Genomic DNA, 24,727 nt, shown 5'->3' on the forward strand with positions numbered 1-24,727 from the left:
CGTACTGACCCAGGGACTGAACCCACAACTCCTGCATTGGCAGGTGAATTCTTTCTGCTGAGCCACCAGGGAAATGCTTTAATTTGATATTTCTTATCTGATCTTAACACTACTGATTATGGTTCAATTTTTAAAATTAAATTTTGTTTTTGCCACTGGTCACAGAACCTTCACAGACAAAAATGTATTCTCTTCTAGGTTTTCTGTCTCATTACACATCCTTTCTTCAAGACAGATACCTTATCAAAATATTTTATTCTCAGTAGTGGATGAGATTTATGTGGTTAAAGACTTTCTAAGGCTTTCAGTTATAATATTTATAATGGTCTTTTCTATGAGCTAAGAGTCTTGAGTTCTGGTCTTACCTCTGCCATATATTAACAGTGTGACTTATAAGGCCTTTACCTTTCTTTGAGTCTAGTTTTTTATATTCTAAATGAAGAGGTTTGGTTAGATGATCCCTTTAGCTTTAAACTTCTGTTAGTGATTCTTGATAACTTAATTAACACGTATAACAACCTTATAGGGCTTCCTAGGTGGTGCAGTGGTAAAGAATATGCCTGCCAAATATGGGTTTGATCCTTGGGTTGGGAAGATCCCTGGAGTAGGAAATGGTAACTCATTCCAGTATTCTTGCCTGGAAAGTGCCACGGACAGCAGAGCCAGGTGGGCTCTAGTCCATGGGGTCGCAAAGGGTGGGCACGACTGAGCGACTGAGGACAACCTTATAGTAAATTAAATGCTGCCACCTTCAGTAGAAAATATTGTGTTGTTTGTGAAAACTATCCACACAATGGTGGCCTCTTCTGAAGTCTGGGGATGGGTCTGGCACTGTCCCTACCCAGTGACTGCCAGTCTGGAATATCTTCAGAACTTGGTAGCAGCAATCCCAAGGGAGTCAGCTTTGCCAGAAGAGATCCAAAGAGAGCAAAAAAGATGAAGGTCTTGGTGGAAGACTTTTACTTGCATTTATTCTTAAGAGTGGGAAATGATTATGTCATGATTTTAAATTCCAGTAAAACCTTTTTTTAAAACAGACAAGGCTAGGAAGGGAGGGCTAGGAAGAGAAAACGTACACTTTGAAAAGAAAAAAATGTGAGGATCCCTCTTATGAAACGTTGTGTCTCAGTAAAAATGACAATTCTAAAGGGAGGCAGTAGGGAAAAAAGAGACTCTTCCCCTGATATTTTTATCCAGGTGAAATCTGGTTTCAGTGGATTGGAGGGCAGTAGGAGAAAGAGGAGTCTGCAGAAGGGGAGGAGCGGCCTTGGGTCTGTGCGAGTGGGATTTACATACTGACACTAATTGTATTTTATTGTGCAGATGCTTCCCCTTCTTTTCCTCCTCTTCTCTGTTGTCCTGAGTCTCTGCAGCTGTACTTGTCAGGTCCCCAAACTGGTTCCATCTCCACCTCCTCAGGGTGCAGGGCATCACCCCAACTCCTTATGCTCTGGGGATGAGGACTTAGGTGGGGGTGTGATTAGCTTCGTTGTGGTGTGAAAATTGCAATGGTGAAGATGTTGATCAATTTTTCCAAACTAACAGCTTGGGGCAGAATCTTAAATAATAATAACAAAAACCCCTGAATAGAACTAATTAAACTCTTTCCAGAATTCCAAAGATCATTGTTGACTTTTGTAAAAAAGGTGGCTTTATTTTAAAATTCTGTGTAAACTCTCCTTTTCTCCCCTCCTTATCCTACAATCCCTCAGACAAAAGAGGAACACAAAACATTAATAACTCCTTGCCTTTTTGTAGGCGTGCTTTTCAAAGCACTTTTATATCCAGTATCTCAAGATAACTGGATGAGGTTGCTAGCAGGCCTGTTTCCTGATAGGAGTCCTCAGCCCACAAAATGCTAAATAATTTGCTCAGGTTCACACAGAGAATTTATAGTAAAGCCAACACTATGCCCCAGGAGAAAATACCATGCAATCATCAGGTACAACTTCTAAGCACCCATCCCTCCATATAAATGGTACCTGAAGGTACTGGCAGGAACGTTCTTGTTGACACGACTCTGACTTCACCATGGCCTGGTCCATGTTGACCGAGGCTTTCTGGTAAACCTCTCGGGCTCGACTCACGGTCAGTGTGGAGGACCAGGCACTCTTCTTGAGCAGCGGTGCGTCTAGGGTGACGGGCAGGTTGGCGCAGGTGGAGCATTTGACATCGTTGTTACTCCGGGAGGCCTTCACCGCCTGCTCGCTGATGGTGTTGTAGGCCTCCATGAAGTACTGAGAGGCCGAGCGGTCGGGGCACCTGCCCATGGTCATCACACCCGAGGGGGAGTGGTAGATGCACATGTCGCCGTCGAGGTTGTCGTCAGAACTCCACCAGCCCGGGGATGTGTTGTTGCGCGGCTTGGGCTCCGGGCGCCGCTCCTTGCTTTTGCTGCGCTTGCCGTACCTCACGGTCTGCGTCTCGTCCGGGCTGGCCTTGCCCCCGTTGACGCTGCCCTTGGATGGCCCCTCCAGGGAGTGCGATTTGGTGAAGAGCTTCTGGACCGAGTGGACCAGGTGGCGGATGCGGCCGGGGCTGTCGCTGCGGTGCTCCACGGCCGTGCGCTTGTACTGTAAAGTGTGGTAGCCATCCCGGCTGAGAGGCAGCTGCCTCTCAAACTGGTCCAGGAGGTTGGCGGGGATGCGGTTGGCCTTGGTGGCCAGGGTGCGGGGCACTAGGGCACACTCGTCCTTCAGCTCCTGCTGCGAGGTGTAGTGCCGCCGCGGGAAGGTGCTGCTGGCCAGCGGATCGCTGAAGGGGCCCACACACTCGGCCTGGAAGGAGGTCCGCTGAGTGTAATAGGGGTGGTCGGCCGGGTGGTGCTCCACTGGGCTCAGCAGGTATGGCTTGCGGTCCGCGTGGTGCGACAGCGAGTCACAGGCTGAATCGCAGGTGACTCCGTGATGATGGCTGCGGCTGCCCGATAACCCTTTCATCGCTGACGGGGCACAGCCACGGGGGTCATGGACACCCGGGGGCGTGGTTCCAGACCCGTCTCCCGCAACGACCTGGGGGAATGAAGGTGAGAGGGACAGTGGTTAACCCTTCCCTTGGTAAATAGATAGTGCTCTTTCCCTGTGCATCGGCTCCTGAGTTGGTTTTCTGGCAGAAGAACTCATTAAAAGTCAAAGTGTAGTCCCTCAGTCCTGTTGGATTCTTTGCAACCCAATGAACTATAGCCCACCAGGCTCCTCTGTCCATGGGATTTCCCAGGCAAGAATACTGGAGTGGGTTGCCATTTCCTCCTCCAGGGAATCTTCCTGCCCTAAGGATTGAACCTGCATCTCCTGCATTGCAGGCAGATTCTTTACCACCTGAGCCTCATTGACTCTCCCTAAAAGGAGCTTTAATGCATTGATGGAAAAGCCCTATTACCTCTATATCTTGGCAAAGACCCCTCCAATCACACAGGAGAGACAGGGTGAAAGCTAGTTAACCCAAAAAAGAAACTATAAAAATGTTAAATTATTTTTAAATGATTTGGGAGAAAAACTCCCCCTCCCTCCAGGATTCTAATAACTGTATATTTCCCCTGCTGCTCTGGTTTTATTCTTAACTGTATGTTAGTCATCAGGCTAGCAGACCACAAGGGCTCAGTTTCTCTGGGAGGCTTTTGCTGATCCCCCTTACAGAGAGAATTAGTTCTGTGCTTGGAGAGCATCTGCTGCACACTCTCCAGCTCCTCTGGAATGCTTTGTGCCATGTTTTCCCCACTAGCTCAAGCTCCCTGAGGTTAGTTTACTTCTTAGTCACCTGTACATCTCCCTACCTCATACCAGGGGCTTCCCTGGTGGCTCAGTGGTAAAGAATCCACCTGCAACGAAGGAGACCTGGGTTCAACCCCTGGGTTGGGAAGAACCTCTGGAGAAGGGAATGGCTACCCACTCCAGTATTCTTGCCTGGAGAATTCCATGGATAGAGGAGCCTGTCGGGCCCCAGTCCATGGTGTCTCATACAACTGAGCAACTAGCACTTTTACTTTCACTTCACCTCATACCAGTTGGGCCATATAGACACACAAGCACTCCATATATGTGAGCGGAAAACATAAATAAAAGAGGCTACTGGCACCTTATAACTTTAGGATATATTTCTACATCTTCTTTCACATACTTTCCCGTTAGAATGCCATGGTGACAATTACAACAAACAATCCCCGCTTTCCCATGGTAATTAGAGTTGGAAAAACTAATGGTAGGGCAAATACATCAGAGCTGTAGAGAAAACCTGCCCATGTATTTCTGTCATCAGAGAATTAAAGAGTTTCTTGTCTACAATCTGAGAGCAGATGAAGAACAAATAAGCTTGAATCAGCTCATTTGACTATCAGGGCATTTCCTTTTGCTGGTTTAAGAGTTTATGGTAAATATTTCCAAGCTATGGCAAGATGGACAAAGGAAAGACTCTTGAACATTCCTGAGGAAACATGAACATTCCTGAGGAAACATGAAGGGCCTGAACCCAAGGGTCGGGTGTGCCTGGGAGAGAAATAACTCCTACAGATGCAGCTGAGCAAAACGTAGTCACCCGAAGCCTTCCCCATCCTCCAAGACCAGAAGCTGCTGTTCTGGGCAGAGTACGTCCTTTGGACTCTAATAGAGTGAGTTCATCAGTAGCTGAATGCGTTCCTCCTGACAGTCTTTTTTTTTTGTTTTTTAAATAAAGCTTTCTACAATACAAAAATTATCATATGGAAAGTTGTCCAGAAAAGCCAATGTGACTTTCCAAAAAATCACAAATGTAATTTTAGATTGACAGGGAGAGATAATTGGTTTAATTGTAAAAAAAAAATCCTGTAAAACAAAACAGAACACCCATGTATAGCCTAATGAAGAAAAACATGGAGTCTTGAGGGATCAGGACTTGTCAGTTCCGTGGGATATGCTGTATGCAGGAGCCCAACTGTTGAAAATCTCTAACCGTGCTTTATGAAGCTCCTTTTCTCCTCCTAGTCTCTCTGTTTATGGATTAATTGAAGGAAGTTGATGAGAGGTTTTAATCACTGGAGTCTTTTGAAATTGGTCAGTCTATTAAATTAGGAGCTTCTTGAGGATGAGATTATATTTTATGCATTCAGTGGTCAGCAGAGTGCTTGGCTGATGGTGGGAACTCAGTAAAGTAGTTAGTGAAATAATGCATCAGTGAAAAATTTCCCAGGGTGGTCCATCCTGTAGTTCAAATCACATCTATTGTGTTTGAAAAGGAAACGGCCAGGGAAGGAAGGAAGGCACCATCTTATGGGCATTTTAGAGACAGTGGTTTTCCAGGTGAGGCATGAGGCATATGGGTGAATGTTTCTTATGCTGCTTGTTTGTTTGCCTTCAACTTCTGCCTCTCCATGTCCCATCAATGAATATCTTACCTCTTAAAGTTATCCCTGCTTTGAGCTTAAAATCTGGGAGTTTACCTGATCTGCTGACTACAGAATGTCTAGACAGACGACAATCTGTTTAAAGAAGAGAAAGCAAATGACACCTGAAGAGACAAAAAGGGAAAGAAAGACTGGTTCAGGAAGAGCCTGTAAATCAAAACTTGCCCACTGAGGAGCTAATATAAGGGAAATTTTAGCATAAAATACCTAGGGACTACTTTGTACAAAGTTATGATCCCAAGAGTAGGCTGTGGCAAGGAGGGATACAGAAGATTAAATACACATTTTTAGCAAAACTGTGGCACAAACTAATTTAGGTTGAAAAATCCACTGCATGAGGAAGTTTCTCTATATAAAACAGGTCTCATCGAAGACATTTTTGTCTTTTAAATATAGACTTAAAAATAAAAGACAAAAATAGGAAGCTGGTTGGGTTATGGTCACATAATAAGTCTTATGATTCCACATAATATAACTCAATATATGAAATAATATGAAATAATGCTTCAGTCTTTCCTTCTGAAGCAGCTGGGTCTTGGGTGGATATTTTTTGCTAAATAAAATGTGAATCTGGCAAGAGCCAAAAACATGAATTATACATATTCACTCCAAAATGGAGATTATTTGAAATCATGTGTTCAATATTTATATAATTATCTTTAATTTGTGAATGGCATTTCATGTGAGATGATGTTGCCTGAGGACACACAGAGCAACCAAAGAGCCTTTTTAAGGCCATTAATGATGAATTTGTTCAATGATGTAACGGATGATTATTTTGGTAAGTTAAACATGCACAGTGTGATTTTTTACTAAAGTTTAAGTGGGCTATTTTCAGCCTAGTGACAAGCACTTATATTTTCATAGAGAGTAAAACATTGAATCAAGGAAAATAAGTTAACTTTCATTCTTCTTCATATCTGTAAAAAGATACTGAGATCTTGATCCTTTTCCTCTGTGCCGTATGAAATATGGTAATAAATGCTCATAAACATTTCTAAATGCTCCATCTATCTTTCTGGTTAAGACCAGATAAAATGACTTAATACCCTAGCCTTTTTAAGGGAAAACTCTTACAGTCTCTTTTAGTCTCTTGTCTTTTAAAAAGGAAAACAGATTAATTAGTGATTACAAATTACAGCAACACATTCAGTGACTTCTTGATGAGTGAGGGAGATGACCTAAAACCCTCAATGGCTAAATAATGGTTGTGATACCTACCACGGGGGTCCTGCTCTTCCTCTCCTCATTCTTTGTCTTCTCTTCTTACTCATGAATTCTATTTCCAGCCTACTTCTTTCTGCCACTTCTTTCTCTCTCTCTCCTAATTCATGTTCGTAAGTGGCAACCTGGACTTGACTTGCTCCAGCCCATGTGTGCCTAACACCATCCCCGGGAAGAATTAACTGAGCATCCTTCCCATGCAGGGCTCAGTCTTTGCTGCCGCAGATGACCAAATGCAACCAGCAAATCTCTAATGCTGAGAGAGACGTGACCTAGTCATGAAAAAAGATAAATAGCAATGCTTATTACCCTCTGCATTCTTGGAAAAATTAGCCCTGGAATTAAGTTTTAAGGGGCCTTAAAAGATTTCTGAAAATAGAAAGGGAAATTGTCTTTCGTGCCTTCCTCTCTGAGCCAGGATGGAGAATGTGAGTCAACGTGCCTCTGTAAGGGTTTCTATGACGACGGTGATCATCCCTCATTTTTGCCTTGTTCACTATGACTTCAAAATGATGCTTTGTTGTCCTCCTAAGTATGATTTTACCACCAGACGACAGGCCCTCATCGTTGGCTTGGAAAATGTGTTGACTGTATTGGCTACCATAAGATGAGCTCTGGGTGTGAGAGACAGTGGTTTTTAGAGTTCCCACACCTGGGGCAGAAGCACTGCTGTCCAGATGATGACTAAAGCAGGAACGATCCAGCACAGGTAAAGTAAGTTCTCAAGGCAGGTAATTTATTAGCACCAAGGGAAAAACAAACAAACCACATGTTAGAAGATGCTGACTGGATGGAAAATAGTCTTGCAAAGCTGGCAAGTCCTTACTTTGATTTCTGTGCTTGTCTTTATTTAGAGCTGCTGTGCTTGGCTTTTCTTTACATACAGAGAGAGGATCCGCCCAAAGGGTGTCTACTCTCTCTTTCAATGAGCACTGACAGCTGGGCAATCACAACTTGCCTTAGAAAGGACAGCGTGGGGGACCCTGCCCAGGAGAAGAGGGAGCACTGTGTTCTCGTTTGGGGAGATGCTGGGAAGACAAAACCTCCATGAATTATCTCAGGGTCGAGTCACTTTTTTGCCTCTCCCCATTTTACCCGTGACCTGCTCATGCCAGGTTATAACAGTCAACGGAAGAGAAAGAAGGAATTCTCTTACTGAGAGTAAAACCTGTCCCAGACTAGTGACTTGCTTCCCAGTCTCTCTAGATGCACACAGGTGACTAATTCTGGCTAATGGAGTATAATTGAAAATGGCAGGTGCAGCTTCTGGAAAATGACTCTTAAGTGAAGGACATACCTTCTTTACCCCCTTCCCTGGCTGGAATTCAGACTTCAGGCTTGGCTAAGGAGTGATCTTGGTCCATGAGGTGGAAGTGACAGTCTGAGGATGGGAGCAGCCCAAGATAATGGGCCCAGCCAGAAGAGAGTGCCTATCAGCCTGGACGAGTACCTCTGCATCTTGTTTATGGGGGAAGGAATGGACCTGTATCTTTGTCTACACCACTGTGATGTGTTTTCTGACCCTTGCATCTGAACCAAGTCCTAGGTGACAAGGGTGGATAGGGCTGACTCCTGGAGAATTTTTGTCAGCTCTGCTATAATATGAAGGACTTGACTATGTTGGTGGTGGTCAACCATGAGAGCAATTTAAATCAGGCAGTGATACAGCCACATGTATACTAGATATTTCTCTGGCTGTAGTTAGAGAATGCTTCTCAGTTGGCTCGGTGGTAAAGCACCCACCTGCCAATGCAGGAGACACAAGAGACACAGGTTCGATCCCTGGGTTGGGAAGATCCCCTGAAGGAGGAAATGGCAACCCACTCCAGTATTCTTGCCTGAAAAATTCCATGGACAGAGGAACCTGGCTGGCTACAGTCCATGGGGTCACAAGAGTTGGACACGACTGAGCAATTGAGCATGAGAGTTAGGGAATAGATTTAGGGATCAGAAGCAAGAAAATCTGAAAGCAGCGATTCTTTCTTTCTTGGGAAGTTCATGAGAGAAGACTAAAAGGGGATAAAGAGTAACCCTCCAAAGAGTAAGAATGTCCTGGGTGGTGGAGGGGTGCCTCCCACTTCTGCCCTTCTGCCCACTCGTGTGTTTCCACTACAGCCTAAACACACAGGGCGCTTCTTCTAGGCAGAACAAAATTCTATGCAACATTGATGCAGACTTTTTATTAGTAATTTTTTCCTCTACTAATAATCCCAATTCTATAGAGGTTGAGAATGAAGAGCAATACGAATGTTTAGCAGTCTTATTAATTTTAAATATTTTTTTAAAATAAGTGACTGATTCTCATTAATATGCTACTAACACATGAAGCCATGCCATTTTAGGGTAAAAGTAAATAGAAAACTCACATGAATTAATTTTGCCCAAAGGCCCACTTTGGGGATACTTTCTGACCTTCTGAATTTGTAGCTGCAAAAGATAACTGAATGCCATTTTCTTTCATTTTTTCAGGCTTCCCCACTCACAGACTTTCATGTGCTATGTACTTAAAATTGTGCAAACGCCATTAGAACACCTTTGAATAAGCACAGGCTGAAATACACCAGTTCTTTTGCTCAAAGCACAATGCTAAGCTGTTTTATATACGCAGAATATATTTTGGCTTTTCATGAACTTAATTGCTATCCTAATCATCTGTAGCTTGATTTTGTTTGTGAATACCTCCTTCCGTCAGTCTGCTCCTACAAATAAATGCCTTTGAAACATTTCCCTTTCAAAAGATATGGTATTATATAAAAAACAAAACAACAACCCAGATCTCCTCCAATTTGGTCACAGTAGGCAACACAACTAAAATTGCCTGTCTTTCACACAAAGCTTTCAGATGTGGCTTCATGATGGTTTTTGAGAACAAAAAGGTGGAGGGCAGTGTTCCTTGAGAAATGGTTAGTAAGTCGTCATTAATATTGGTCTTACACTTACTGCTGGTTGGTAAAATGCCACGGGACTTAGGAGAGGACTTTTATGTGGAGATGATTGAAGCAGGACATTATAAAACGTCCTAACAGTATTCTGCATCGACCCGAGTAGGAAGGTAACTGTCCTGACTCTATGTGACTTTCGACATGTGCTCCCCATAGGATTACCCTCATTTGGATCATTCTAGAAGAGGGTGTATGTTTCCCAGGTGGTTCGGTGGTAAAGAATCCGCCTGCAATGCAGGAGACGCGGGTTCAATCCCTGGGTTGGGACGACCCCCTGGAGGAGGAGACGGCAACTCACTCCAGTATTCTTGCCTGGGAAATCCCATGGACAAAGGAGCCTGGAGGGCTACAGTCCATGGGGCCACAAAGAGTTGGACGTGACTGAGCATGCATGCACACAGATGAGGGTGTGATTATCTCAGCTAAGCCTGCAGATGGATTTCCCTGGGAGTCGCTAAGAGAATGTGGTCACCTTGACCAGCAGTGGCCAACAGCTCTTCAGGGGGTGCTGTGGGCAGAGGCCACCGTACATTATGGAGATAAAACAGATAATCTTCACAGAGAATAACACAAACCACCACTTTTTTGGTCCATTCAAAAAAAAAAAGCTGACAAAAATACGCAAGTCATTGACTAATCTAGGAGAAGCAGAAATGATGATAGAGTGAAACCGTTTAATGGAAAATAAAGAAAACCATGATGGAAAATGGAAATATACAAAACTATGACAATTGATACAGACACAATGCAACTTGAAAAGAAGCAATGAAAATAGCCTCTGATGAAAATGGAGTTGCTTTTGTCTACAGCTCTCATGACCAGCTGAATAGTTCTGTGAACGTGTTCTGGCACATTTTGGACAATTTGCTTCACAGCTAGACTATCACCTATCTATCTATCTACCGGAATCAAAAGTTTCCTCTCATAAATTCTTTTCTTTTAAATGCTGTTGCTTTTCTTACCAAGCTTGCTGTAAAGAAGTGCCAAGGCCCAGAAATCACCAACAGTGCCCCTGGTTGTGGTAGCCATTCAGCTGACACCTGCATTGGGGAATTTTGTCCCCTGACCACAGCATCCACTGACACTGTCCTGGCCAGGAATATCACGGTGGTCACCATACCTCTGAGTTGATTGAACCTGGCTTGAAGTCCTAACTCAGGGGCATCTATGCAGAGGCTCAACTGGGTTAATCAGATGCTGGCTCCTAGAAATTTAAATGAGAGTGTTCCTAGAGTCACACTGAACACTGGTGAGCTTATCTGCAAGGTCAAGTACAGGAGGGCTGATGCTGGCATCACTGGAAGCCGGAGTCATGTGCTGTTTCAAACCGTGGGGCAGCAGAAACAAGGGCCCTGCAGAGGGAGCATGTGAGGAGAGAGGAGCAAACTTACAGGGAGAAACAGATGCAGAGTCCGACAGCCCAGGAGAGAAACAGAGAGGCTGCCAGACAACCTTCAGGTCTGCTCAGGCCCGGCTCCCTGCCCCCAGAAGCTGGGACCCTGTACTGTCTGTGGCAGAACCATGGGAGACCCACTAAAGCTTACTCGTCTGAGTAAAGTTTACCCTCCCGCCCAGCTGGGCAGCTGTAGCATATTAGAATCACCACCTGGGAGAAAAGAGAGCCCTCCTGGACTGTTGGTGGGAAAGTAAATTGGTGCAGCCATTGTGGAAAACAGTATGGAGGTTCCTCCAGAAACTAAAAATAAAGCTACCAAATGATCCAGTGGTCTCACTCCTGGGCATATATCTGGAGAAAACTATAACTCAAAAAGATACATGCACCCCCATGTTCATAGCAGCACTACTCACAATAGCAAAGACATGGGGACAACCTAAATGCCCATCAACAGAGGAATGGATAAAGAAGATGTGGTACATATATACAATGGGCTATTACTCAGGCATAAAAAAGAATGAAATAATGCCATTTGTAGCAACAGGGATGGACCTAGGGATTATCTTACTCAGTGAAGTCAGTCAGAAAAAGACAAATATAACATGATATCACTTATGTAGAACCTAAAATATGACACAAATGAACTTATCTATGAAACAGAAACAGATTTACAGACATAGCAGATTTGTGCTTGCGAGGTGGAGCGAGGGTGGGGGAGGGAAGGATTGGGAATTTGGGGTTAGCAGATACAAACTAGTATATACAGAATGGATAAACAACAAGGTCCTACTGGATAGCACAGGGAACTATATTCGGTATCTTGTGAGAAACCATAATGGAAAAGCATATGAAAAAGAATATATATAAATATATAACTGAATCACTTTGTTGTACAGCAGAAACTAAAACATTGTAAATCAAATATCCTTCAATAAAATATAAACAAATAAAGCCTCCTCTCAAATATTCCCTGTGCCAAAGGACACATGGAAATGAGAGGATTTATCTAATTTATGGTCCAGTTAAGAAATAAACCACATAAATGTAAAATAATCAGGAATAATACAAGCTGGAATCTAATCAAGCTCTAGATTGTGTGATCTGTGTTGCAGATGTAATGCATCAGGTAAAAAGCTTTTGAAAAAAAAAACAAGTCTAGAAGATGCAAAGGTTAAGGGATACAGAGACATCTCAATTTAGGAGGTTGAGTCCAGAGCAGCACAATGTTCAAAGCTGATGCTCCTAGGATGACATGCAAAACATGTTCGTTGTTCTGTTCAGTTCAAACCATCCCATCCTCTCCTCCAGCTTCTTTTCCACATTTATTTATTTACTTGGCTGCATCGGGCCTAGTGGCGGCACATGGAATCTTCACTGATTATGCGGGTCTTTTGTGGTGGTGGTAGGACTCTGTAGTCATGGCACACAGCTCCCAGAGGGTGACAGCACGGGCTTAGTTGCTCTGTGGCCTCTGGGATCTTAGTTTCCCGACCAGGGATCAAACCTGTTTCCCCTGCATTGCCAGCTGGATTCTTAACCATTGGACAATCAGGGAAGTCCCTCCTCTGGCTTTTTATTGTTAGTGCTTCCATGTCTACCTCTCTTTCATTTCTGAGGATACGGTCCAGATGTGAGTCAGATGGTCTGAGTGAAAGCTACAAACCTGACTTCATTGTTAAGGCCTCCCACTGGACTCCTTTCATTGAAGTCTCTCTGATAACAAGCCCGTGTCAGGGAATTATAAGATGCTGATGTTTATGCTTGTGTGGTTTTTACTGTCAGGATGTCATCTACCTCTGCAAAAAGTGTAGATGTGTGATGAGGAAATCCCTCTCAGGTCTTAGTACTAGCAAAACTGTGTGTTTAACAACTGCCCATTCATCGTGCAGGCAGTTACTCTTGTCAGGTGACTGCGCTTCCATCTATATTTGAATACTGGGAAGCTTATTGGGAAATTTAGCATAAAATAGTAATGGTTATTGCTTTTCTACTTTTATTTTTTATATTTGTTTTCTCTGGCTGTGCACCTTGTCCCTTTGAATAATAAAGGTAATCATGTAGCCTGCTTCCATCTTTTGTTTGATGACAAATTTGTATCCAGATAGCTCTGTACCATATAAAATACAAATATTTGGCTAATACATTTTCTTCTTCCCTTGATACCATCAGCTGACTGTAACAATGGTTCTCAGAGTTGACTGTGCAGGAAATTAGCTCAGGGCTCGTTAAGAGACAGATTGCTGGGCCCAGTCCTCAGAGTTTTGGGGGATGTTCCCAAGATTTTACATTTCTAACAAATTCTCTGATGATGCTTGTGCTGGTTCAGGAATCACAGTCTGAACCACTGAACCAGACCTTGTTTCTTACATCTGTGATTCTTCCTGGGATGTACATGGTCCTTCCCTCCATTAGACTAAACTCAAACACCTTTTTTAAGTCCCAGCCCTGTCCTTTGGTGATGCCTTTGCTGAACCAAGGTGGGCAGAACTGACAGCCCCACATCATGTGTTTTCTCACGTACATCATCCAGAGAGCTACCAGGTACTGGATATGTCTGTGGTCACTTATGGCCTTTTATGTAGCTTTCTCCCAGGGGACCATGAGATTCTGGTGGCCATAAGGGTTTCCTTCATTTTCATATAACCATTCCCTGCAAAAGTCCCTGGATCACAGGATGTGCTCAATAAATGTTGGCTGACTAAATACATGAATGGGAGGTCTCCTGTTTGGAAAACACAAGGTTTTTCTTTTTTAATTTTGAAAAACACAGTATATTTAAAAAATTTTTAATTGATGTATAAAGATCCCCTGGAGGAGGGTATGGCAACCCACTCCAGTATTCTTGCCTGGAGAATCCCCATGTGCAGAGGAGCCAGGCAGGCTACAGTCCATGGGGTCACAAAGAGTCATGACTGAAGTGACTAGCATAGTGGATTTACAATATCGTGAAAGTTTCAGGGGTATAGCACAGTGATTCAGTTAGACACACAGACTCACTCACACACACACACACACACACACACACATTCTGTTTTGGATTATTTTCCCTTATAGATAGTTCCCTGTGCTATACAATAGGTCCTTGTTGGTTATCTATTTTTTTTAACATAATAGTGTATATATGTTAATCCCAGCCTCTTAATTTAGATATGATATTTTTATGTAAAAAGGGTAGTAATTTATAAATAATATGACTATCTTTGTCCCAGGAATAGCGTGTCTCTGTGTGAGCACTGTACTAATTAGTGTGCGTGTAGAGTCTCATGGGGGCTTCCCTGGTGGCTCAGTAAGGAACCTGCCTGCCAATTCAGAGAATGCGGGTTTGATCCCTGGGTCGGAAAGATCCCCTGGAGGAGGAAATGGCAACCCACTCCAGTATTCTTGCCTGGAGAATCCCATGGACAGAGGAGTCTGGCGGGCTACAATCCACGGGGTCACAAAGAGTCAGAATGACTGAGCAACTGAGGATGCAGCATGCATTAATGAGGTAGTTCAGGTAAGTGTACACTTGTTGGTATATTTCAGCAAGCATTAGACTGATAGGTCTATGTGCCAGACCCTGCCCTGGGCACTTTATAGGCATAATCACACTTAATTATGACTGCAGCCCTAGCAGGTAGGCACTCCTATTGTCTGCATTTCCCAGAGGAGGAAAATGAAACCCAGAGAGGTTAACTCATTTACTCTGAGCTAATCCAGGAAGCTGGACCCCAGTGCTCGCACTGTGTACCCCTAATGATCAGTGACAAAGTCTGTCTTTGTCATTCCACCACAGTGATGGGATGTCACCAAGACTGCAGCACATGGTCACACGCTGCGTGCAGCACACCTGCTGGGACGAGCTGACGTCCTGGGCGGTGGCAGCTCTGTGCTTGGCTATCACTGATGTACTTTTATTTAAATACCAGTCACATGAGCATAATTTAAAAGAGGGCCCTGGAGAAAAATCATTCTTTCCAACATCCACTAGAAGTAGGATTATTCATCTGCTTTTGTTATTACCTAAGAATACAATAATTGAAACCATGGAAATTACATACAGATTTCAGAGACACAGACATGTACTTAACCTCTGTGGTGGTGGATTAGTTGCTAGGTCGTGTCTGACTCTTGCGACTCCATGGACTGTAGCCCACCAGGCTCCTCTGTCCGTGGGATTTCCCAGGCAAGCATACTGGAGAGGGTTGCCAGTTCCTTCTCCAACTTAACATATACGTGATACTTTCAGACAGGCCATTGAAAGGGAAAAATATGAGAAACTAGGATTTATAAACTTCCAGTTCATAAAAGATGCCTTTTTTCTCTGCACATCTCTAAGCTTAACCTGGAAAATGTCAATTTCTGCATGGCTGCTTATCCTCACCATCTGCTGATGCTGACTTGGGGCAGGGGGCGGTAATTCACATGGTTCATGGAGCCAGCCTACGCTACAGCGATAAGTAGAGACCCAAGACCTGTAAGACAAATGAAGAAGATCAGAGGGGGGAGAGAAGCCCCCGTCAACACTTCAGTGGACCAGCATCTCATGAGTGGTCCCTGTTGTAACTGCTGCCCACAGCAGCTTTCCTTCTTATCAGATGGGTATTGTTTCCTCTACCTGGATCTGTGTCAAGACAAAATTCCACTGAAGGAGGCTTGTAAGTTACATTTTCCAGCCAAGTAAACAAGCAGCTGAAAATTCCAGCCAAGCAGATCTGAGCATGAGCAAAGGGTGGTGAGACCCAACTGTGTAGGTCGGAAGAAAAGTGGCTTCAAATGGGAGTAGGAATGTTAAAAGGGTGCTGCTTGTGGGAAAAGAGGTCATTTTAGACTCCAAGAAAACTTTTGGATGAAATGAGATTCAAGACCAGGATGTTTCTGCCCTATTCCTTATCCTCTGGACCCAAGATGCCCAGGGTGAGTCAGATTTCAGCAAACATCCTTGCCGTTGCCTCGAGTTTCGAGCACATAGCATGTTTAACTAGAAACAGGGCATCTTCTCTTACTAGCTCACTCTTTGCTTGAGTGGCATTAGCAACATGAGGCTTAGTGGGTTGGGAAGATGCCCTGGAGAAGGAAATGGCAACCCACTCCCCTACTCAAGTAGTTCTTGCCTGGACAATTCCCCTTTGGAAAGAGCCACATTTTAGTGCTTTCTAAGCATTTACCTCGTAAGAGCAGTCATTATTTTGTCTACTCCCCTAACGTGAACTCCTCAAGGTGATCTCAGGTGGCCTCGACTTGAGGCAGGATTTCAGTTCCTAGATAGAGATTGAGGTCAGGCCGTGGCAATGACAATGCTGAGTCCTGGCCACTAGACCCAGTGACCAGTGACAAGACCCTGGCCCTTTGACTTTGTAGAAATGAATTCTTACAAAGACAGAGAAAGCAGTGAAACAAGTGTTCTTTCCAAAGGGCTGTGAGATGCCAGGGTCCAGGACTCAGAGGTGGAGGGAGGAGGGGTGGGGAGGTCCCTGGGAGCCCACAGGTGCCAATGAAGAATGGCAACATCTTGTGCTTTACTTACCCAAGTTTCATAAGGAAGGCATTTATGGCACTTTAAGGAGGAAGAAGGGTACATGTAGATAGATGCCTGGGTGGACTCAGAGAGCATTGCACCCTTGTGGTGGTGTTAATCACTTTTATGGAGCATGTGGAACTGAAACATACTGGGCATATGAACTGAACTGATAGGGCATTTGGGCTCCAAAATCACTGCAAATGGTGACTGCAGCCATGAAATTAAAAGATGCTTGTTCCTTGGAAGAAAAGCTATGACCAACCTAGACAGCATATTAAAAAGCAGGGACATTACTTTGCCGACAAAGGTCCATCTAGTCAAAGCTGTGGTTTTTCCATTAGTCATGTATGGATGTGAGAGTTGGACTATAAAGAAGCTGAGCACTGAAGAACTGATGCTTTTGAACTGTAATGTTGGAGAAGATGCTTGAGAGTCCCTTGGACTGCAAGGAGATCAAGCCAGGAAATCAGTCCTGAATGTTCATTGGAGGGATTGATGCTGAAGCTGGAACTCCAATACTTTGGCCACCTGATGGGAAGAACTGACTCTTTGGAAAAGACCCTGATGCTGGGAAAGATTGAAGGCAGGAGGAAAAGGGGAAAACAGAGGTTAAGATGGTTGAATGGCATCACCAACTCAATGGACATGAGTTTGAGCAAGCTCCGGGAGCTGGTGATGGACAGGGAAGCCTGGTGTGCTGCAGTCCACGGGGTCGTATAGAGTTGGACACGACTGAGAGATTGAACTGAATGGAACTGATGGGGCATTTCTTCCATGTTTCCTCTGGCCAATCACCTTGCTTGGCCTGGTTCTCAGTCTGTATTTGGTTTAGTTTGGGGTCCTTGCCTGGGTGTGCATGCATCTTTAGCTAAGAAGGATTCTAGTGAAGAGGCCTATGGGTAGGTTGACATCACTTACTATGGGGTGGTGCCCCTTCCCTTTTGACCTCCAAGGAACCTTTTAGCATGTGTAGTCAGGAAGGTCTCTTTGACCTCGAGAATGGTCTTGACCTCAAGAATGGTCAAGGAGACCTTCCTGATCTCTTTTCTGGGCAGGGCTCAGCTCCTCTCTCATTCTTCTATAATCTTCATCTTGGAGTATCTGCCCTCTGGGGACAAACTCCAGTGGCTCAGTTTAGGCCCATCTGTCTCCTGCTTCAAATGGGTCTGATTGCTCAGCACCTACCCACTGCCAGGCATGGAGTAAGCACTCAAGTGCTGAATGAATAAAACAAAAGGAGGGGAAAATCTCATCAGTTTGCCAGCAAAGTTGCATGTCCCATAAATGCATTTGAGTCAATACTCTGAGACATGTGAAAGAGGAACAGGACGCCTTGGGGAAGCAAGAGGAACCACACATGTTAGATTCAATGATGGATTAGAACAAAAAAGAAATCTGACTTTGGAAAGCTATTTTCTCCAATGTGGGTTTCGTTATAATGGAATCCTGCCATAGACATCCCTTTTTTGGTTTGTGGGTACTGAGAACAGGAAAATGGGCCAAGGAGACAGAGATTTAGAAATGGGAAAAATGATTTTCAAGTCCCACTGCCTCTTCCATTCACCTCCTCTTCCATATTCTTCCAGAACAATCTTCTCAACTCCTCATCTAATTACGTTTCTTCCCTGAGCAAAATTATCTCCATTCCCATCAACAGAAAACCTGACCCCTGGAATAGCCTGCGAGCCCCTTGTGGCCATGCTGTGAATACCTGCCAGCCTCACCTCTACCCCCTCATCATCCCCCAGGCCCCGGGCTACAACCCCCACACCACCCGCCATTTTCCTTATCCATCCTGCTCTCCTGTTCTTTTTTTCAAAGATTTTTTTTTGATGTGGACAATTTTTAAAGTCTTTATTGAATTTGTTACCATATTGTTTTTGTTTTATGTTTTTTTGTTGTTGTTGTTGCTGAGAGGCATGTGGGAATCTTAACTCACTAACCAGGGGTCGAACCTGCACTCCCTGCCTTGGAAGGTGAAGTCTTAACCACTGGACCACCAGGGAAGTCCCTTGTTCTGTTCTTTATGTCTTTTGTGTGGCGCTTACGTTCTCCACTTTGGGAGTGCCCTTCATTGCCTAGTGATTCCTATTCATCTCTCAAAAGGCAACTGCTTCCCAGCCCCACCACTGTATTCACCACTCCCAGCTTCACATGGATAAGGTTCTGCCATTGTTTCCCCAACCCCCCTGCACCCATCTTTCTTTCTAGTGACCTCTTCTCTCACTGTGGGGTGGCCTCTGTTGCTCTTATAGCCAATACACGCTCTAATTTACACCCAGCCCACTGCTCCTCAACAATGAGCTTTATTTTTTAAATATTTATTTATTTGACTGCATCAGGTCTTAGTTGTGGCACACAGGCTCCCTAGTTGTGGCATGCTGGTCTGTGGGCTTAGTTACATGGCATGTGGAATCTTAGTTCCCCAAGCAGGGATCAAACCTGGATCCCCTGCATTGCAAGGCAAATTCTTAACCCCTGGACCACCAGAGAACTCCCAATAGTGAGCTCTGTGTGTGTGTTAGTTACTCAGGTGTGTCCAACTCCTTGCGGCCCCATGGACTGCAGCCCGCCAGGCTCCTCTGTGCATGGGATTCTCCAGGCAAGAATACTGGAGTGGGTAGCCATTTCCTTTCCCCAGGGGATCTTCCCCACCCAGGGATTGAACCCAGGTCGCCTGCATTACAGGCAGATTCTTTACCATCTGAGCCACCAGGGAAGCTCATAACAATGAGCTTTATAAGCTCCTAAAAATATAAAAGCTGAACCACATGGAGGAACTTGGGGAGCTGGTTGCCAAGGGACAGCGGGCTCCGTGCCCCCAGTTCTCAGAGCGTCAATCTCGGGCTGGTCTAAGAGGTCTATTCTTCTTATGGTGTAGCTCTGATTTGGGGCAAAGGATCTGACAGCTTCTTACATGGAAGTATTTTACCACCTACTTGGGGTGACTCCCCACCCTGTTTTAACATTTCTGCTCAGCCTAAGAAATCTCCCCCTTTGTTTTCTCAGAAAATAAAGGCAGGTTGTTATGCTTGTTCTTAGCAACTAGATGGAAGCAGCCCACATATGTGAAGTAGGAATTAAACGCTAGAACTAGGATTCAATTTTCATGTAATTAAGAGCTGAGGAAGAGTCTAAGAGGAACACCCTAGATCCCAGCAGTGTCCTGGGGTGTCCACCACACACCATGGGCTTTCTCCTTGCCCTGTTGGGATTCATTTGTGGGCTTCCTATTATCCTGCTCAGCCAAGCTCTCTGAAAACAGAGGGTGATATTCATCTCTGCATCCCCAGGACCCAGTGCTGGAGCTGGCTCGGAGCACAGCACCCCAGTACCCACACATAATGAGAAAGCCATTTCCATTTCATTGAGTTTCCACCCATTGAGTTTAGTCAAAGCAGAAAAATCTCTGCTTGTTGCTGGTGTATTTTTAACATCTCTTTTCACTTTTCCTCCCTTTTAAGCAGGCTTCGGTGGACACAACCTCTCCCTCAGTGATTAACTTTTTTTGTTTGGCTTGTTCTTATTTTTATTGTTAGCTTCTATTGGAGGCAAGGCAAGTGCAAGTGAAATCTAACTTCTTTGAAAAAGATGATGTTTTTAAAAATTGAAAATGAGTCTTTTGCAGAAAAATATTAAGTGAAAAAATAATACCAGGGACTTTCCTGGTGGTCCAGCACTTAGGACTCCACATTTTCAGCTCCAGGGGGTGTGGGTTCCATCCCTGGTGTAACTAAGATCCCACATGCCACGCAGTGAGCTGAATAATAATAATAACAGTAGAAGTGGATATGGCAAAAATTATGATAGTGGTATATAAATGAGGGATGTTCGGAAGACAGAGGCATACAGCTGGCACTTGATACTTGCTAATTTAATGGATTAATGGATCTCTCTCACACCTCCCCTCTTCTTTTGACGTCTCTAACTTCCATGCCAGATCTGGCTCTGCCTCTAGTTTGATGACCGCATTTATCTCCTATTCTGAGCTGTCTTCCTCCTTCCACCTTCTGCCCACACCACCTCCCCACCCCAATGCGAGAGCCTGACCTACTAACATCCCATGGTTCCCTCTTGCTTAGCAATAAAGTCCTAACTTCAGACTTTCAAGGTCCTTGATAACCTGGCTCAGATCTATTTTCCAAACACATTAGCCCAAGCTCTTTTACATAAACCCAGTGGATATTTATGACTCTGAGAATATGCCTTGTATCTTCTTGACCCAAAGACTTTAAGTGGAAACCCCTCAGATTCTTACTCATCTTTTAAGACCCTTCAAACCCTCCTCCCTCTGTGAAGCCTTCTTTGTTCATCCCATCTGGGGGTGGTCTGCCTCTCCTTGAAGCTCTGACAGCATTTTGCCTGTGGGGAAATATTGATAGCATGTATACCTTATATTTAATGTGTTCCTTCAGTGTTTTCCTAAGTGCCCTGTTTCCCCTTTTAGATTTCAGGTTCTCAGAAGGCAAGAACTAATTCTTACACATGTTTTTGTGTGCGTGCTCAGTCACATCTGACTCTCGACCCCATGGACTGTAGCCCACCAGGTTCCTCTGTCCATGGGATTTCTCAGGCAAGAATACTGGAGCGGGTTGCCATTCCTTGCTCCAGGGGATCTTCCCTATCCAGTGGCCAACCCACGTCTCCTGCATTGGCAGGTGGATTCTTTACCACTGAGCCACCTGGGAAGCCCATACATCTTTCTTGCTATTGTTGTCAGTTGCTCAATGGTGTCTGACTCTGCGACCCCATGGGCTGCAGGACACCAGCCTTCTCTGTCCTTCACTATCTCCTGCACTTTGCGCAAACTCATGTCCATTGAAGCAGTGATGCCATCCAAACATCTCATCCTTTGTCATCCCCTTCTCTTCCTGCCCTCAATCTTTCCCAGCTTCAGTGTCTTTTCCAAAGAGTTGGCTCTTCGCATCAGGTGACCAAGGTACTGGACATCTTTCTACCCTACCCTAATTTTGTTAACTAAATACCTTACTGACTGAATTAAAAAACAAATGGGGATGTTTGGGACTATGCCGAAGGAAGGAAAAGCAGAAAATCAACACACTGCTTACAAATGCTTCCTCCACTGAGTACATGCAAACTCAGCAGAAAGAAAAGCTCTCTAGGGATTGGGATGTGGTGATTCAGCCAATCTGTTGAAATCTACCTCCTTTAAAAAATGATATGTATAACACATTTTTAAAATGATATATAATAATAGTAAAAAAAATTTTTTTTTTTACTATCGAATGTTGTTTATGTGAAAGTGATAGTTGCTCAGTCATGTCTGACTCTTTGCTACCCCCTAGACTGTAGCCTACCAGGCTGCTCTGTCCATGGAATTCTCCAGGCAGGAATACTAGAGTAGGTTGCCATTCCCTTCTCCAGGGGACCTTCCCGACCCAGGGATTGAACCCGAGTCTCTTGCGCCTCCTGCATTACAGGTGGATTGTTTACCATCTCAGCCACCAGGGAAGTCCCAATATTGTTTATAATCTAGTCCAAACCCTTCCATTTTAGAGGCCAACATATTGAGATAATACCATGAATATAATGTCTGGACATATATAAACTTATTTGTGACTAGCCCAATGTTCACACTACAAATATGGTAAAAATGGCCTATTGGTTCTCTGCAGACTGTGTTTCAAATCTCAGAGGAAATCACACCCTTTAAAATTTCCTCCACCTGGAAAGAGCCATGAGCAGTAAGAGCCATAATTGTGCTATGAGGTCTGCTCCGCCGGCTCTGATATTTTTGGGTCTTCATAGGAACAGTGGAGCAAGCTTTCTCTGGCTTCTTATGCTTACCATCCCTTCCAGATTACCATGGAACACATTTCAAAGAAGACCCTCTACAGTAGCTGCCTCTGACCTCTAATGTTGCTTTGTTTCACATCATATGCCTCATTAGAAAAATATCAATACTGAAATGGCAGTATCATTAAGTAACATTCGCAGGTCAAGAACTATTCAGCAAAAAGCACGTAAGACAAAAACAGAAGAGATTATCTTGTGACTTACTTTTGGACTCAGTGAAATTTTATTGGCGTGATATGCCAGAGAGATGGGTCCCTTTTTTTAAAAGAAACATCAGTAATCACGCTTACAACTCTGGGCTGGAGGAAATGTTTTCCTTCCTGACCCTTACCTGGTGAGAATTCCCTTTCTCTCCATTTTATACCTGAAATGCAGGAGACGCGGGTTCAATCTCTTGGTCCGGAAGATCCCCTGGAGAAGGGAATGGCTACCCACTCCAGTATTCCTGTCTTGGAAATCCCATGGACAGAGGAGCCTGGTGGGCTATAGTCCATGGGGTCACAAAAGGGTCGCACAAGACTGAAGGACTAGCACATTCCATGCTATACCAACAGAATTGAGGAGATCCACTCTCAGGCATGGCATTTAGGTTACATGTGGACAAATTCTCTTGGTAACCAAAGGCTGGGAAGGATGACATGTAAGATCAGAATCCTTTTGCAGGGTGCTACCCAGACAGATGCTTAACAGGCATCTTGGTCTGTAGCCCGTGGGGCCAAGCCTTGCAGGGGAGGGTCTAGAACAGGTTTGGGTTGCTCTATGTTCAACAGTGGCAATCTGGTCCCGTAGGTGGCACTGAAGAAGTGAAGTGAAGTCATTTAGCCGTGTCCGACCCTCTGTGACCCTATGGACTGTAGCCTACCAGGCTCCTCTGTCCATGGGATTTTCCAGGCAAGAGTACTGGAGTGGGGTGCTATGTCCAGTATGTGGCACTTGATTGGGTGAAGTCCACAAACATTGCAGCAGTGCTGACTTGACTTCAAAATGACCTCAACCTTTAAGGAAATATAATTTTAGGAATTTTACTTATTCTTTTGGGGTCCTCAAGCCTGGGGTAAAGCCAAGGGCAGGCTGGGGCTCTGAGGATGCCATTGGCAAAATAGGGTCCATGGGTTTCACCTGGTCCTCCAAACCTCAGTCTACAGGGTCAGACCATAACAGGATTGACCACAGCATCCTTGGGGCTGTGTTTTCTGGGTTTTTAGTGATAATTAAAGAATCCATTCAAACTGCTGTACACATTCCCGCCGCCCCCCCCCCCCCCCCATTATTGTAGTCTATCGGCGGCTTACTTGGTGTCAAGGAAAAGATCAAAAGAAGGTGCTGGTAAATTTCCATCCCCTTCCTGACTTTGCTCAAGCTTTTGTCTTTTACAAATGATCCCCACTGAATCTCTGGCCATTTCCAATGCCTTGTTTGTTAAAAGTCTCAATGAGTCAATGACATAGGCTAGGGAATTTGGAGCTAGAAAGGACTACAGAGAGAGCTGGGCCAGAATTCCTCCAGAGTGTTCTGTGGATCTTTAGTCCTGAGAGAGATTCTATGGGAAAAAAAAAGATATTTGGCACAATATATTTGGGAGAAGTTGTCTATTACCTCCTCTTTAAAGAGATTCACAAATCCTTTGGCTTATTAAAAGGTGTGAGGTTTTGTAGTAAAGTTAAACATTTTTACCCCAGCATTTTGTAAAACTGTCTGGTCACTGAATCTTTTGAAGACTATCTCATCTTTTTTTTCAGAATAATCAAACTGCTGAACAGACCAGAGGAATCACGAGTGAGGCCAGATTCCCCATTTCACAGAGGAGAAAATTGAGCAGAGCTCAACTTCTTTCCACCTAACTCATGCTGACCCACGAGAACCTCGGGTAAGTCTGGATAACAGGATTTGAAGCTGAAAAGAACTTAGTCTAGCTTCATAAAAAAACAAAAACAAAAAACCCCACTGAACTCTAGGAATTTTACTTGATTTACTCAGTGCCACAAATTAAGCAGTATCTGTCTAAAATCTAGAATTTCCTCCTTTATGCTTTTTCCTTCCCCATCAAAAAGTGCTCTTTCTGCTATAGGAGGACATTTTTCTGAAATTACTATAGTTTGCATGGCACAGGGGTAAAGGAGACACAAGAGACACAGGATTGTCTCCTTGGGTCTGGAAGATCCCCGGGAGAAGAAAATGGCTACCCACCTCAGTATTCTTGCCTGAAAAATTCCATGGACAAAAGAGCCTGGTGGACTGCAGTCCATGGAATCACAAAGAGTCAGACATGACTGAGTGACTGAGCACACATTTTGCTTTATCTCGGGTTGAATCTTTTTTTTTTAATGCAGCAGAAACCTTTTTCACAAAACACCCAACTTACTTCCCAGCTGAATGGACCCTCTTCATCCTCTCTGGGAAAATAGCCAGGCTGCCCACAGTTCAAGAAACGCTCACTCTATCAAGCTACTTCCTCAAACCTATTTATGTTAGTC

The 24,727-nt window shown here is 44.3% G+C and overlaps 1 protein-coding gene across 6 annotated transcripts in view; it reads right to left on the reverse strand.

Moving 5' to 3' along the window:
• The window catches only part of DLGAP1 (DLG associated protein 1), a 750,273-nt gene that overhangs the window by 285,189 nt on the left and 440,357 nt on the right, over nt 1-24,727 (reverse strand). For all 6 annotated transcript variants that reach the window (XM_043888813.1, XM_043888810.1, XM_043888814.1 and 3 more), the window contains one exon: nt 1,983-3,011. In XM_043888813.1, coding sequence (XP_043744748.1) covers nt 1,983-2,939 — 957 coding nt within the window. In that variant the 5' untranslated portion in view covers nt 2,940-3,011. The remainder of the gene's footprint in view (nt 1-1,982; nt 3,012-24,727) is intronic.

The sequence above is a fragment of the Cervus elaphus genome, chromosome 27 (genome assembly GCF_910594005.1).
Source record: "Cervus elaphus chromosome 27, mCerEla1.1, whole genome shotgun sequence".
Classification (NCBI taxonomy): Eukaryota; Metazoa; Chordata; class Mammalia; order Artiodactyla; family Cervidae; genus Cervus; species Cervus elaphus.